General features: G+C 45.0%; 1 protein-coding gene across 1 annotated transcript in view; it reads left to right on the plus strand.

Moving 5' to 3' along the window:
- The window catches only part of WBP1L (WW domain binding protein 1 like), a 57,330-nt gene continuing 40,355 nt past the window's right edge, over positions 1-16,975 (plus strand). The window contains exon 1 of the mRNA XM_032423518.1: positions 1-143. Coding sequence (XP_032279409.1) covers positions 54-143 — 90 coding nt within the window. The 5' untranslated portion in view covers positions 1-53. The remainder of the gene's footprint in view (positions 144-16,975) is intronic.

Genomic DNA, 16,975 nt, shown 5'->3' on the forward strand with positions numbered 1-16,975 from the left:
AGGAGAGGAGGGAGGTGGCGGCGCCGTGGCGGAGGAGCAGGAGCAGGAGGGGGATGGAGAGGAGAAGGCTCCTGGGTGGCATGGCGCTCCTGCTCCTCCAGGCGCTGCCCAGCCCCCTGTCAGCCAGGGCTGAACCCCCGCAGGTAAGGGGGAGGGGGCGTCCGGGCCAGCCTGGGGGCCTGGGGGTCGTCGAGGCCTGGCTGGAGGGGGCTGAAGACGGCGTCGCTGCCTGGCTGGAGGGGCAGAAGGAGTGTTGTTGCCAAGAGTTGAGGGGTCCCGCGAGGGGCTCCCACGCCTGGAGTGGACAGGATCTAAGGGGGCGTCGGTGTTTAGCTGAGGGACACCTGTTTTGGTGTCAGGGAAGTGGCAGAGGCACGGTGCCCAGCGAGTGAGGGGCCCTTTGAGAGGGCAGTTAGGTCAGGTGGGCTGGGATGACTGTGACTGGATAGTGGTGCGAAGCCCAGGCATGGGGGGGGGGGCGCATTCGTGCCCCCCCGTGAAGCAGGTCTCCGAGGCAGTGATGCAGTGTGTACGTGTGTGCGGGTAGGGGTACGTGGGTTATTGAGCTGGCCTGAGAGGGAGGAGGGGCTGAGAAGATATTTATTTCAAACTGGACAAGGAAAAGTTCCGAGGGCATCTTGGCTCCATTTTTAATGTGTTGGAGGCAAGAGGTTGGAGGCCGGACTCTTGAAAGGCCTGTGGGATGAAGTAGATCGGGACCCCTCAGGAGGAGGGCACGCTTGAGCTATAACAAACTCTTGCTGTAAGGCTGGCTGGCTTGGGAGAGCCAGCCACTGATGCTGATCTAGGCCAGTCAGGGCTTTTGAGCAAAGGGTGGTGCTGATGCCAAGATGGGCAGTAAATGGAGCACCCCAGCTTTTCTTGCTGGGTGGCTTGCTTTTTATCCAGGCAGAGAAGCTTGCTTGTGCTGATTCCAGCTCCAGTTGGCATTTCGAAACCCTAATGGGAGCGTTACTCCTGGTGCCAAGTTGGGTGGGGTGCAGTAGGGGGAATCACCCCTCCTTCCCTTGCATTTGGCAGGGCTTTACCATTCTATTTTCTTCACTTTCTGTTCTCTTCCCTGTCTTTTCAGAAGGGAATAGACACACACACTCACTTTCACACACGGCATGATGGCAGAGTCTGTACAGCTTAGCACTTGAACTTTGCGCTGTGATCAAGAGTAGAAGCAGAGTGCCAGCAAAAATACTCATCTTTTCCTTAGGAGTTTATGGGCTGCCTTTTTACATATGCATCTTATTTTGTCCCCCTAGTATCCTTTATTTCAAAAATTAATTAGTTTTTTAAAATGGGATGAAATTCATATAACAGAAACCATTTAAAACCCTTTTACCATTTTAAAGTGAACAGTTCAGTGGTGTTTAGGACATTCACAGTGTTGTGCAACCACTACATCTAGTTCCAAACATTTTCATCACTTCAAAAGAAACCCCCCTACCCTTTAAGCAGTTCCTCCCTGATTTTCCTTTCCCCCAGCTCCTAGCAGCCACCAATCTGTTTTCTGTCTCTGTGGATTTACCTATTCAGGTTATTGCATATAAATGGAATCCTACAATTTGTGGTATTTTGTGTCTGTCTTCTTTCCCTTAACGTAATGTTTTTGAGATTCATCCACATTGTAGCATGTACCAGTACTTCATTCCTTTTTTGGTGGCTGAATAATCCACTGTATGGCTATACCACAGTTTGTTATTTATCTGTTCCCCCCCCCCCCCCAAAATCTGTTTATGTATATTTGAAATAACATGTGAAAGGAATAGAGCTCATTTTCTGGCCCAGTATATTCCCTTTCCTAGGGCTGGACCCTTCCATTTTAGGGTTTGTTGGGGATCTTTTCCTAGTTACAATCATAAACTGGCAGGAGAAGTAAATTTTATTTATTGGAAAAATCAGAACCCTTAGGACTGGTAAGGTTAAGAAGTACAGATGTTGGGGCACGTGGGTGGCTCAGTTGGTTGAGCCTCTGGCTCTTGATTTCAGCTCAGGTCCTGGGATCGAGCCCGTGTCCGGCTCCTCAGTGGCGAGTCTGCTGGTGATTCTCTCTCTCCCTCTGCCCCTCTCCCCCCTGCTCACTTACTGTCTCTCTAAATAAATAAATCTTAAAAAAAAAAGTGTAGATGTTGACAGAACAAAATATAGAACAAACTGTTGCTTCGCCTTTGCATCTATTTCTACATTTAAGTAAAGAAAGGTCGTTCTCAAGATCCAGTAAATAACACTGCTAGAGGGTTGATTTAAGAACATTGGAGCCTTAGGAGGTCGGTGCCCTGGGCCTGTGGATGTTTCACCCTGATGGAAGAGCAGTGGTGGGCCTCCGAGTTGACAGTGGGAACCGGATCCACTTCTTTGGCAGAGGAAGGATGGAAAGTGGAGGTTGCCACCAGGTCACGGAAGCCTGGGAGTTGGCGAGAAGATGTGGGAGGGGATCTTCAATGTCATGCCCTAATTGCAGTTTATCGATCACAGGCCGATTTCTTATCATTTCTCTGGTGCTTCCAATACTTATTTTGGGGACAGGGTGGCTTTTGTACTTTGTTCATTTGGGTGGATGCTAGCACTGACCAGCAGCTATTACATGGTTACCATTCCTTCAGAGAAGAGAAAGTTTGGTAATGAGTGGGCTCCCTCTTCCTGACCACCCCCACACCCAGTACTCACATCCCCACCTAATACCCTTGTCTTTCTGCCCAGGAGTACTAGATATCTATAGTGAGATTTGTGTTTTGAATTTTAACCTTTGGCATGGAAGTTACTATATAATTATTAACTCTGAATCCACCACTGTTTAGTCAATTTGGTTTTTGTTTTGTTTGGGTTTTTGTTGATTTTTGGCTTGTAGAAATCAGTGACGAAAAAAAAAATTCAGAGACCATTTTGACATAGGATGCACTTCTGGTACTCACTGTCCTTATTTCAACAAGGGGCTTCCAGCTAACTCTGAATTGAGGGGGACTCGTTGTACTCATTCCGTATTGAACATGGTGTGGGTGATTTACTGTGGTTTTTTTCCCTTGAAATGCCTCTATCAAATACAACCTTTTTATACATATGCATCTAATATCAGAAATAATATGGTATTATATATTTACATAATACAGAGTAGCTTGCTTTCCCTGTTACCAGCTCTCCCCTGGAATGGTCATTTCTTGCCATCCTGGCCGAGGAAAGTTACCAGCCTAGCTCACTTCTGAGATTGGGAACTTGGACTTCACTCTCTTATAGGTTACTACAACTCAGATGTCATTCCTTAAACCCATAAAGAATAAAAAAGTAGTGGACTCGCCAGTGAGGCCTTGACATTTGTCTCTCCTAGTTAAATAATGATTGAGATACATAGAGTTTCTTTCTTTCTATTGTTGCTTAGATTCAACTAGAACAATCTGACCGTGTTATTTAAAATAAAATTTTAGTAGCTTTTTCCGTAAAGCCACCCGGCCTAACCTCTAGAGACACAGTCCTTACCTTTCCTCTGCCATGCTTAAAACTTTGAGTTGGATGGGCGTCCTAATTCCTGATATTTTTTTCTTACCTCGCCCCTCCATAGTATACCCTGTGCCCCCTCCCCTTACTCACCAACTGTGCCCCGGTTTTCAGTCCAGAAGCTCTACTCCACTCTTCTTTCTTAAAAACAGCATTTCAGTGTGATCACCATCATTTCTTCTTGCAGAATAGCAGGAGATGGAATGTCCAGACTCTTAATTCCCTTTCCCTCATTTTCTTAGTCTGTTTTGTATAGCAAAGTGAGCAATCCACACCTGAAATCCACACCTCGAGTTTCCGTAAATCCTTTCAGTAGAATTCAGCAAACGTTTACTGAAGTGTCCGCTCTCCAGCAGCCTGTTACACAGGTGGGCACTGGGAACCCTCAGATGAGTAACCGAATCCCTGTCCTCAAGGAGCTGGTAATCTGGTAGGAAAGACAGATCGCACACATAATGATTTCTAACCCAGAGGGACAGATGTGCAAACAAAGGACAGTGGGAGCAGTTGATTCTGCTCTGGCCAGGGGAAGGTGGGATTTAGGAAAAGCTTCACAGAAGAGGCATTTGGACCAGGCTTTAAAGGTTGGGAAGGGAAACAAGTCTGTTCCAGCCTGGAAAGCGAAAATGGAGGATGTATTTGGAGGTGGCTCGTAGTCTGTGGTGGAAGCTTCCTATGTGGGTGTGTAGAGGAGGGTGGAAGTAGAAGACGCTTGAAAGGTAGACTGTGGTTAGATGGTAAGGAGGCCTTTTATCCATTCATCTGAGCAGTGCAGTCCAGTAGAACTTTCTGTGATAGCAGAAATGATCTATATCTGCGCTGTTTTGGTAGCCACTTAGCCACATGTGACTCTTGACACTTGGCATGTGACTAGGATAGATGAACAACTGAATTTTTAGTGACATTTAGTTTTTTATAACAGCTGTATTGAGACATAATTAACATGCCAATAGAGTCACCCTTTTAAAGTTATGTAAAATGGCTTTTTAGTAAGTCACAGAATTGTGTGCCATCTACTATCTAATTTTATTTTTGTTTTTGTTTTGTTTTCTTAAGGTTTAATGCATTTATTTGAGGGAGAGAGAGCAAGCGAGGGTGGGGGGTGGGGGGAAGAGCAGAGGGAGAGGGACAAGCAGACTCCCTGCTGAGTGCAGAGCCTGATGCAGGGCTCGATCCCACGACCCCGAGATCATGACCTGAGTGGAAATCAAGAGTCAGACGTCTAACCCACCGAGCCACCCAGGCGCCCCTACTATCTAATTTTAGTACGTTTTCATTACCCCAGAAAGAAGCCCCATAGCCATTAGCAGTCCCTCCCCATTCTATCCCCACCTCCCGCAGCCCCTAATCTATTTTTTGTCTCTGTGGATTTGCCTATTCTGGACATTCCTTATAAATGGAATCATACATGAGGTGGTCCTCTGTGACTCGCTTCTTTCACTTAGCATAATGTTTCCGGATTCGTCCCTGTTGATGTATCAGTACATCATGGCATGTATCAGCATTTTGTTCCATTTTGTAGCCAGTTAACATCCAGTCCTGTGAATGTACCACATTTAATTTATGCATTCATCAAATGATGGACATTTGAGCTCTTTCCACTTTGGGGCTACTTTGAATAACGCTGCTATGAACATGCATGTACAAGTTTTTTGTGTAGACATGTTTTCATTTCTCCTGGGTGTATATCTAACTTTGGAACTGCCAGACTATTTTCCAAGACTGGTATGATATTTAATTTTAATTAATTTAAATTGAATAGCTACATGTGGCTACTGACTACTTAACAGTGCAGATCTAAGAGCTCTCGGTGTGGGAACAGTGGAGTATAGTCCAACCCAGTGGTGAGGTCGTGGGCTCTGGGGGCAGGCCACCTGAGATCTAAACCTGACTTCTACTTACTATGCTGCAGCAAGTTGCTAGCCTCTTTGTGCCTCAGTGTCCTCATCTCTAGAATGGGATTGATAATAGTACATACCTTACAGGTTTGCTGTGAGGTGAAAAGACATCCTATATGTAAAGCTCTTGGAATATATTTAATGGCTATAAGGATAATAATAATGATCCCTGCTGTTATTATTTGTGGTCCTCAGAGTGCATTTGGTTGTTGGTAAATTAGTATCAGCTCTCAGATTAAGTTCAGAAGCTGAGATTTGGGGAGTTTGAAAGTGGCTTCCTTGATTCTGTCCTATATCTGAGTTTAATTTTGTCTCTGTAGGAAATGTTTATGGTGAACCTATATGTTTAGAGTTGTAGTTCACAACTGGGGATAATTCTGCCCCTTCCAGAGGACATTTGTCAGCATCTGGAAACATTTTTGGTTGTCACAGCTCGGGGCCAGGGATGCTGCTAAACCTCCCATGACAAAGGATAGCCTCCCACAACAAAGAATTGTCTGGTCCATAATGTCAGTGGTTCCGAGGTGGCCAGATGCTGGTTTAGCGGCGCCTGCTCTTCCCCTCTCAGCTCATGCTCGTTATCACGGGGTTTGAGGTCAGCCTTCCTATGAAGAGAGAACATAGCATTGTGAAGTGTATGAAATAACCTCTCTGACAACAGATTTTAGGTGGGACAGTTGAAAGCTTTACTATCCTGAACCTTGATTGCTCTCAGATTTGCTAACATGTTGCCAGTCAGCCTGACTTTGTGAGCCAACATCAAGCATTTTGGGAAAAAAAGGCATTTTTTTTAGTTTGTGGTTCAGTAAGCAGGTGAGCCTGCCTTATTCACCCAGTCTGAAACTTTCTTTCCCCTTGCTTTGGTTTGCCCTTGTGGTTTCATTTTAAGAACATGTTTGTTTTCACCCCAGAGAAAGCCTGCTGGCCAGTTACTTTGTTTTCTCAGAGTCTTCCATGGCCCCATAACCAACCTGAAGAGACTCATGTTCTTAGAACTTTTTCCTTTCCCCATTCCAAGTCTTGGTTCTACTCTCATTTTTGGCCCCATGAGCATTGGTTTGTTGTCACACACTCAAGCCTACAGCAACAAGGAGGTGTTCTCTGGGTCGCCATGGGCTGACTGTTCCGGACCTCGGTGGCAGTGTGACCCCAGGAGAAGCCTTCTCTTTCAAGCCCCCAGGATGCCGCCCAGCTATGGATTTGGGGCACTAGCGGGCAACTCTTTAAGCATACTGCGGGTATCTCAGGTGACTTTGGATTAACAGTTCCAAATGCCTTTTGAATGCCTGGCCATCCGTTCACCTGAGAGCATCTCTTGCTTTCCTATTGGATCAGTGCTTGAGGGACCATCAGGATCCAGGTGGTGCCATGATGTGGGTTCCTTCTTTGCCCTATAACCCCGATTGTGGGCACCCCTGGGGCCACCGATCCCACCATAACCACACAGATGGTAGAACAGCCACTGAGTAACAGGGAGCAGTGACAGTGGGTCTTTGTGATCTATCTCCTTGGTGGCATACAACAGACGGGCTGAGGTCTGCCTTATGGGCACCTCCCTTTTGGACATCCTTTGTGTTTCCAGTAGGTGGAGCAAAGTCTGGCCAAAAAACTGCATGTAATGTGGAAGCCACAAACAAAGAAATATCAGTAAATCCAGAACCTTGCAACCTGGGAGGTAAGGAAAGGAGAAACACATCTCATCCTATTGAATTCTGTGGCTTGTTGATACAATTCTGGGCTTTCCCAGTGTGGGAATTAAAGTACGTCATGGTCTCAGACTTGGAGATCACCAGTCTTGCATGGACTGGGTTTTTGGGATACTCTCGCTTACTCAGCTACATTCCCATAGCTTGGATTTATTTACTTTTGGCTTTCTTCTTTCCGTACTTTATTCTGTGGGAAAATAGATGAGCGATGGATCGTCTGTTCCTGGTGCCGTCCTTGCCCTCAGAGTGCCTTGGCTAGGTTTTGATTCATGATCTTAGGTGTTTTAAAGAATTTAATTTAAACTTGTTTTGGAAGAGGTAAAAGTGAATGTGAGACATTGCAAGAATATTTGTGGCTTGGAAGGGTGGATCCTAGAGTAAAGCTATAAAAACATGTCTGTTTTGATTTTTAAATATCAAGCAAGACAGATCTTATGTTGTAACATTGTGTTATTACACATTCTTACAGATCAGAGGCGTGCGTTCGTGGAGAAAATATTCACGTTTTTCAAAACCCTACATGCTGTTTTTTTGTTCGCCATTTCTGAAATTATCTTCCTCATCTAAAATTGCGCCTGGTTGTATTAAAATCCAGTTGTATTAAAATCCAACCAAACACAGAAACAATAGAAAAACCATAACTTAGTGGATTGATCAGATCTAAGTTATTTTCCCCTCTTTGTGGTTTATTTGGGAGAGGTTAATATTTTTGACACCTGAGATGGTGGAGCACTGTAGCTCTTTGGGATTTGAATATAGAGTTGAATAGTGTAAGAAGTTCATCCTGTGTACTTCTTTCTTTTTACTTGAGTCCTTTGTTTTTAAATATGCAAATCCCCTTGCGGTGCCTGCAGGGAGTTGGGGGAAAGCAGAAAACACAAGGTCCACTATGGCCTTCTTTCCCTTTTCCTTCCTTAGACCTGATTGCTGCTTTTCTTTGAGCTTTAAGGTGCCTTTTACCTTTTCACATAAGTTTTTAGTTACACAAAAATAACACGTTTATAACAGTCATACATAATACAGACAGAAATGCTTAGAGTAAAAAGTGAAAGTTTGTGGTTTGGTGTGTGTTTTTTGGTGGGTTTTCTGCTTATGCTGAGTATTTCTAGATATAGTAATAGTTCCTATATATAAACTCCTATATATAAACATAAAATTGTTGTCATGGATATAGTTCTTTATTTTCATTTGTTTTTAAAATAAAAATGGGATAATTTATATGTAGTACTTTACAACATGCATTATTTCATCCTTCATAGACTTTCCTTTTTTTTTTTTTTTTAAGATTTTATTTATTTATTTCACAGAGAGAGATAGCGGGAGCAGGAACACAAGCAGGGGGAGTGGGAGAGGGAGAAGCAGGCTTCCGGAAGAACAGGGAACCCGATGTGGGGCTCAATCCCAGAACCCTGGGATCATGACCTGAGCCGAAGGCAGATGCTTAACGACTGAGCCACCCGGGTGCCCCCATAGACTTCTTTCTGTATCGCGTATCTACCTTGATTTTTAAAAGAATGCCTACATGTTGGGGCGCCTGGGTGGCTCAGTCAGTTAAGCATCTTGATCTCGGCTCAGGTCTTGATCTCAGGTTTGTGATTTCAAGCCCCTCATTGGGCTCCACTCTGGGCATGGAGCTTACTTACTTAAAAAAAAAAAAAAGAAAAGAAAAGAAAGAATAACATTAATCAAAACCCAAAAAGCTTGGAAATGAGATTATTAAACAGTAAGAGAATCATAAGGAGAGTTGACGGAAGTTTAGGAAAGCCTCAAGAAGAGGAAACAAAAGGAGAGGAATGGCATTCAGAAGTAAGTATAGAACTGCAAAAACAAACAAACAAAAACCAAACCAACCAAACAAAAAAACCCCGAAAAACCCCACCTGTGTGTTATTGCTTTAGGCCATGATTTATTTAACTACTGCTCCATAGATAACATCCGTTATATCCAAGTTTTTACCAGATATGCTGTTTTATAGTGAACATTGTTCTATGTATTTCTTTCTGCAGTTGCGCTAGATTCCCAGAAGTGGAATCAGGGATTGTGAGGTTGTAGGGTATGTACATTTGAAATTTGGGGTAGATAGTGCCAGTTGCTCTCCCAAAGCGGTTCTGTCAGTGGACATCCCCATCAATAGGGTATTCGAGGGCTCAGTTCCCCACACATTGTGTAGGCAACATTTCTTAATCGGTGCCCTCAGCTTATCCATGAAGATATGCCTTCTGACTCAACACAGGCACGTGGGGAACATTTCAGTTTTCTTTCTTGAAAGCTTACATAGGTCTCTGGTTTGCTTAGCTTCTAGTCTCCTCCCTGTCTGTGAACTGGTTGCTCCCTTTGCTGTGGAGCAGGACTCACGCGCAGTGTGCCCGGAGCCAGGGAAGCATAGCTGTGCCTGCTCAGTGCTGAAGGAAGTGGTTTGTAGGCCCCCGGAAGATGTCAGGCAGGTGGCTGGGAACTGTTGGCCGGTTGCTGTGTGGCACACAAGTCTAACCAGCCATCCTTCCGTGGTGGTCATCCCAGAAGGAGTCCTTGGAAATATCATCACTGAGAGTGCAGACTGGAGCCAGACTGCCTCCAGAGGGCCTTAGGCTAGTTAGTTGACTCAGTTTCCTCATCTGTAAAAGGGGATAATAGCACCTCGCTTATAGGGTTATTGTGCACGTTAATTGAGTTATTGTAAGGATTAATTGAGTTAGTACTTACAAAGCACTTAGAACAGTGCCTGCCACATAGTAATTACTTGGTAAATGTTAGCCTGTGTAATTATCTTTTTTTTTTTTTTTTTTTTTTAAAGCTTTGGGGGAAGCCTTGAGGCTTCCTTATCCCTTGACTGACCCAAGATCTGTTTCCAGTGGAAGAATTTAAGAGTATATTTTAGTGAGCTCCTAGTCCAGAAGGCATGTGACTCACTTTCTCTATCACCAGCCTTGGAAGTCTGTTGAGGGGCGTTTTTCCAGCAATTGTTTTCTAATAATAAAGTATGAGATTGTTTATTCTCAGAGCAGGTAAATTAGAATATATACAATTATCCTGATCTGTACATCACTGTGCCCCCTTGAGTGAGGAAGAGAGGGGTTACCACCAGCAAAGAGGTGTGCCTTGTCTTGGGTGTGGGAGTTGTGGTTGGACATCTATTCTGACCACAGTGCTAGACCACACGCGGGTCTGTCTGCTCTCGGCACACAGTGTCCCGTGCTGAGGTGTACTGTACTTCCTGTTCTGAGGGGAGGGTGGTTTCTGAGGCTTTTTAAAAAAGTAGTAACAGCTTTATTGAGATACAATTCACACACTGTCAAATTCACCCTTGTAGAGTGTACAATTCACTGTTTTTTAGCATGTTCACAAGATTGGGCCACCGTCACCCCTGTCTATTTCAGAACATTTTCATCACCCCAGAAAGCAACCCTATATCCATTAGTAGTTCCCTTCCTGAGCCCCCCGAACCCCATTCCCTGGCAACCACTAATCTGCTTTCTGCTACTGTGGGTTTTCCTGTTCTGAACACTTCATGTAAATAGAATCGTAACACCATGTGGTGTTTTGTGATTCGTTTCTTTCACTTAGCATAATGTTTTTAGCAGGTGTCAGTACTTTCTTCCTTTCCATTCATATTCTGTTGTATGGGTATAACATTTTATTCATCGATTGGTCAACTCACAGACATTTGGGCTGTTACCACTTTGGGACTGTTAGGAATAATGCTATGAACGTTGGTAGACAAGTTTTTGTGTGGACGTGTGTTTTCATTTTTCTTAGGATATGCCTAGAAGTAGAATTGCTGTTCATGTGGTAACTGTATGTCTGCTTGTTTCAGGAATTGCCAGACTGTTTTCCAAAGTGGCTGTACCATGTCGTGTTCCCCACTGGCAATTTTGAGGGTTCCAGTTTCTCCACATCCTCTCCAACACCTATTATTGTCTCTCTCTCTTTTTTTTTTTTAAGATTTTTTTTTATTTGACAGAGAGAGACACAGCAAGAGAGGAAACACAAGCAGGGGCAGTGGGAGAGGGAGAAGCAGACTTCCCGCCGAGCAGGGAGCCCGATGTGGGACTCAATCCCAGGATCCTGGGATCATGACCTGAGCTGAAGGCAGACGCTTAATGACTGAGCCACGCAGGCACCCCTTGTCTGTCTTTTTTATCATAACCATCCTAACGGGTGTGAAGTAGGATCTCATTGTAGTTTTGACTTGCATTTCCCTAATGACTCGTGATGTTGAACATCTCATGTTCTTAGCGGCCATTTGTGTATCTTCTTTGTAGAAATGTCTGTTCAGTTCTTTGCCCATTTTAAAGTCCCTTATCTGACTAAAGGGACAGAAGTCGTCTCATGGAATCCCAGTGAGTGACTGCCCAGAGGATTTTCCCCTTTAAACTAGACTCTATTGGGGCTCTGGCATTTTCCCGTGTTACCATCTATTCCCATGACCCTGGAACCAGTTGCTTAACTTCTCTGTATTGGCTGGTTCCTTCTATCAGCATTGCCCAGAGAGGGCGCTGACGCAGCCATTTCTGCGATAAGAGGCCCATGTGGTCAAAGAAAGCTGCCGTCTCCCTCAGAGATGCGCAATGCATGTGCTTTACAGGGAAGCCTGAGGAGTCTCACGTTAAGAAGCCTTTATGAGTCCTTTATCAGATAAATGATTAGCAAATATTTTTCCCTTTCGGTGGTTTTTGTTTTGTTTTGTCTTTCACTTTCTCGGTGGTGCCCTTTGAAGCACAGTTGTTTTTCATTTGGGGGAAGTCCAGTTTATCTATTTTTTTCTTTTGTCACTTGAGGTTTTGGTGTTCCTTGGTTCCTTCAAGGGCTCTGTAATGAGCCCCCAAGTCCCCGTCACCCAACTTCAGCAATTTATTGTCATGGGCTGTCTTCTTTTGTCTATACCTACTTTCACTTCCATTCATGCCCAGCGATGTTATTTTGAAGAAGACTGCGGACTTCATATCATTTCAACCATGAGTAGTTCCGTTTGAATCTCTAAAAGATAAAAGAATTTGTTCCTCAGCATAACCACCGTACCATATCATGCCCTAAAAAATGGACAATTGCTTAATGTTATAGGATCTTGCATGTGAGAACTTAAGTTAGATCCAGAGGTAAAAATACCATTAGAAAATGCAGCTAATATATGACAGTTCTTCAGCTTTTGTAAGTAAGTAACCCTCACTAAGTGTGCCGCTACTTTAAAAAAAGTTACTCCCCAAGAACACACCTCAGTTCTGTGAGTGTCAGAGGTGCCCTTCCAGCTACAGCTTTCTCTTTCGCTTGACCACGTCTAGTGGTGGAGTTTCAAACATGACAACAACCCCCGCCCCCCAAATTTTCTTTGTCATCTTGTCACAGTGAATATCCCTTTCCAACCTCTCCCCAGTGTGTAAAGTGAAAGATTAACTTAGGACTTTTGCCCTCAATTTCTAGCGTAGGGAGAATTTGGGGGAAAATCCTATTCTTACCTGAGATTGCACAAATGTTCAGAGAAACCTGAGAAAATGAGAAGACCTGTCAGTGTATTTTGTCCTCTTTCCCCTCTTCAGGGGCGTCAGCCACGTGTCCTCATCCTGTGCCTGGCTGACCATGCCTGCCCTCAAGATACAGTACTGGGGGGTTCACAGCAGATGAGCAAAGCTGCTGAGGGAGAAATGGAGCCTAGAATTTGGAGACTGACAGACACGGTAGAGATAATGATGCCATGAACACATGTTCAGTAAGAAAGAAAGACTGTGCTGTTTGAAATGTAGGAGATTTTGGGTTGAACAGGCTTCTTAACCGTGAGACTCCTCAGAGGCTTCCCTGTAAAGCACATGCATCGTGAATCTCCCAAGAGAGACGGCAGCCTTCTTTGACCACATGGGCCTCTTATCGCAGAAATGGCTGCCTCAGAGTTGTCTCTGGGCGATGCTGATAGAAGTAACCAGCCAACTCAGAGAAGTTAAGCAATTGTTGTAGGGTCCTGAGGATAGGTAGTAGCACGGGAGAATACCAGCACCCCAGTAGCGTCTAGTGTATGTCACTCCCTGGGGTTCCATGGGAAGACCTCTGTCCCTTCTGTCAGAAGCTCTAAGTCTGGTCCTAGGCCACTGCACGTGTTCGGACCTTCACTATATTGTCTGGCAAGTGGGGATAGTAAAAACTTCTAGCCCCGTCACCAGCTGATAAAAGGAGCAACTAAAATGGATGTGAAGGTAGTTTATAGACCTTGAGTTCTGCAAGGATGATGATTTATTGTCTCTCTCACTGCTTGGCTCTACCTTTTCTGCAGTAGTGAGCACGTCTTGCCCAGAATGTGCATCTTGAATAAAGTGGAAGGCTTCGGAACAATGGATATAAGTGCAAAGATACGAGTACCTGCTGATTTTTTTTTCAGGGAGGGCCAGTGGCTTGCACTGATTTCCCTTCTTGCCATGGCGGGGGGGTGCTTTCTCAAGGACACTTTTAGCTTTTCTCTCCCTAAGCTTTAGGTCTGTATCGTAGCATATCTCTGCCTACTACTTCTGCTTTACTCCAGTGGTTTATGATTTGGGCCCTGGGTCAAGGTGGTTTTGAAGTAGGGTTTACTTACTGCTGTCATCTGTGTGGCCCCACTCTCTGTGGCCTGCAAGTCCCGGGTTCACGTGTGGCCTGCGGTTGAGCATTATGTGACAAAAGGAGCAGAGGATTTAGTTATATGATGAAAGGAGCAGAGGATTCATCTGCTCTGATGCCCTCTCCAGTTTCACCACCCTTCGTCATTTTCCTTGGGGGTGTGGATGTGTGTGTTCCAGAAGCTTTTCCACCCCCTACAACTTATGGGAGGGATAAACTGTCTTAATGTTTCCTTCTGGTGCTTTTGACCATGAACTCTTAGACCTGGGGTAGATTGGTTATCAAATAGCTGAAGGAGGGAAGAGGTAGTATTTGATTTACATAGGATCCAGGGAATGAGGGAAGATATGGTGCCAGGAGCTGTGTTTCCAGCTAGACCTTATTAAGTTTCACAATCCTTTGTGCAAAAAAAGAGAAAAAAGGCAACTTCTAGGTGTTGCTTAATGGAGTTAGTTGGTGACCAGCGACAAAACCAGGAGCAGCTTCATCTTAGTCCCCATAATCGAAAAACTGATGGGGTTAGAGTGCATCCCTGCCTTGAGTAAGGGAATTTTGCTTTTGAGATGGCTTAAATGCTTTAAACTCCTCAGCGGAGAAATTACAGGTGTACAGATAATGGGGACACACAGAGGGTTTCCCAGTAATATCCAGGTGCTCTCCCGATCTCTTAGCTGTTTATCGGGTTTCTGTGGCCACAAAAATGTCACCTGCCCTACTGTCTGGGGATTCAGCTGTATTGGCTTCCTTTTTACAGTCATACATCTCTCTATCCTTTCTTGAGGGCCTGCTTTGTGCAAGGCATTGCTTGGTAAGGTGAGGGACACAGAAGTGAAAGTTAGACATCTTGCCCATAAGTTGCTTCTACTTTAGAAGAGTTAGGCCTGAGAAGAAATCATTTTGCCGAGCTTATGAGCACGTAAAGAGTGGGTGGATTTTCCTATAAAAGCACAACCGAGATGGTCTCTGTCTGGACAGTGTGAACAATCGCTCTTACAGTATTGCAGCTAGAGGGCCTGGAGCTGCTTCCCGGGACTCAAGAGTTGAGGTGCCTTTAATAAAATGACCTTCCTGTTAGCCCTTACTGCCGGCCTGCCACCACTGTACCCGAGCTCCCACCCGAAGTGGATCACGTCTCTCCTTGTCTTGCTCCAAGTTGAAATAAAAGGGAGAGATGAAATCAGATTTAGTGGAGACCTTGAAGACTAATTTCCCTAATGGAGTTAGTGCTCTTTCCTGGTTACATTGCAGTGTGTGTCAGGTACTGGGTGTGACCCACGTCCCTCCTTTTGTTCTTATTCCAATCTTCAGTTTAGAGAGCAGCTGGGGAGGAGACGTGAAAAGTGTCAGGGGACGCCCCTGAGCCGAGCTTGCTGATTGTCATGTAATTCTTGGCTCCTTGCTGGTTTGGTGGGGGGTTGAACTGTTTTCAGGGCAGGAAAAAACGAACCTGGCATTTCGGTACAAAAACAAACAAGGCTGCTGTTGTACTTGATAAAGCTAGAGTTGCAGATCAGTGGCAGCCCATTAACTCAGGGACAGCCCACGGTCTGCGCTGAGATTCAGAGACCCCTGCGCTCTCTGGAGCAGGCAGTAAATGGCCGTCCCAGGAGGTAATAAATATTTGTGGAGTGATTGATTGTCAGCACAGAAGGATTTTCTTTTTAGGGGGCAGGAAAGCTAGGAACCTCAAGGAGCTGTTGTTAAACTGGTTTCAGCTTCTGCTACTTTTGTGTGTGTGTGTGTGTTTTCTCTTTTTCTCAGACAAGACAGCTGGGTCAGAACCTGACTACGTAAAGGAATTGTCTTGAGATTTCATCATCACCTTCTGCTACTTTTATTTCTCTCTCTCTCTCTCTCTATTTAAAAGACCTTTGAAATAGGTATCTTCCCTCCACCTCCCCCACCCCTCAGAGTGGAACAAGAGCAACTTCCAAGATGTAAACAAGCAAAAAGAGAGCCTAAGATACTAAGTAAACTAGAAATTCCTGTCCTTGCTATTCATGGTGCTCCCCTAGTCATCAGAAAGAACAAATGTGCTGGTCAGAGGTACTCAGTGTGTGGGGCTTCTGCCTTCTCCCTCCAGCTCATCTGTGCCTCATCTTGTGTCTTTCTCAGATGCCCCACGTGTCCTTGTCTTTATGCTTTGGGCTCTACTTGGCTCTGCCTACCATGCTCATCTTCCTACCCCTAGCATCCATGTTATTTTAGTCCCTGTCCTTTGATACAGTTTTCATTGGCCATTCTTTTTTTTTTTTTAACTGTTTTATTTATTTATTCATGAGAGACAGAGAGAGAGAGAGAGAGAGAGGCAGAGGCAGAGGGAGAAGCAGGCTCCCCGCCTAGCAGGGAGCCCGATGCGGGACTCGATCCCAGGACCCTGGGATCATGACCTGAGCCAAAGGCAGACGCTTAACCATCTGAGCCACCCAGGCGCCCCTTCATTGGCCATTCTGTCCCTGACCGGCCTCTCTTCTTGGAGCTCATCTTGCAGTTACTGTCTCCACTCCTCCCCCCTACATTTATTATAGAGTACCTCTGTTTGTTTAGGTACCTGCTGTCTTTTCTCCCTAACTGGGCAATTAAGTCAATAAATCCTCCAGGGCAAGACTCATTCATCCAGTAGTGCACCCCCCTCATCCTCATGCTACAGCCTGGGTGGCTGGATGTGACTGTGACTTTCTGGATCACAGATGAAGGGGAAGTGACAATTACACTATTGAAATACCACTTCCATGCCTGTTTGAGCCATTTTAGAGTCACACAGGCCTGATTGAAGTGCCGGCCCCACTGCCTACTAGGTGTGTGCCCTTGAATGAGTTACCTAACTTCACCGAAGCTTCCGGGTTTTCACCTGTAAGGACTGAGATACCAACATATGTTAGAGTACTCCCTCTCTGAAATATATTGTTTGATGTTTAGCAAGTGATTACATACTACAGTTAAGGGCTGTTTGCCCAGCCATCTTTCCTGGAAGACTCAAGAGTAGGAAAGCAGTTGTAGGTTTTTTTGGTTTTTGTTTTTAAGTAATCTCTACGCCCAGTTTGGGGCTCAGACTCATGACCCCGAGATCAAGAGTCGCGTGCTCTACCGACTGAGCCAGCCAGGCACCCCTATATCCATAGATACCCTTCCAGGCACCCCACCAGCTCTGTGTGACTTGTAGAACTCCTTGTCCTATTCAGAATCCAGGAAAGGTGTGTTTTCTTGTCTCGGCAGGCTTGCTACACGTCTGCCTTTGTCCAGCCCCAGGACACAGATAAGCTAATATTCTTGGTTTCTGGCAGCTAA

This window comes from Phoca vitulina, unplaced genomic scaffold, assembly GCF_004348235.1.
Source record: "Phoca vitulina isolate PV1807 unplaced genomic scaffold, GSC_HSeal_1.0 scaffold28, whole genome shotgun sequence".
Classification (NCBI taxonomy): Eukaryota; Metazoa; Chordata; class Mammalia; order Carnivora; family Phocidae; genus Phoca; species Phoca vitulina.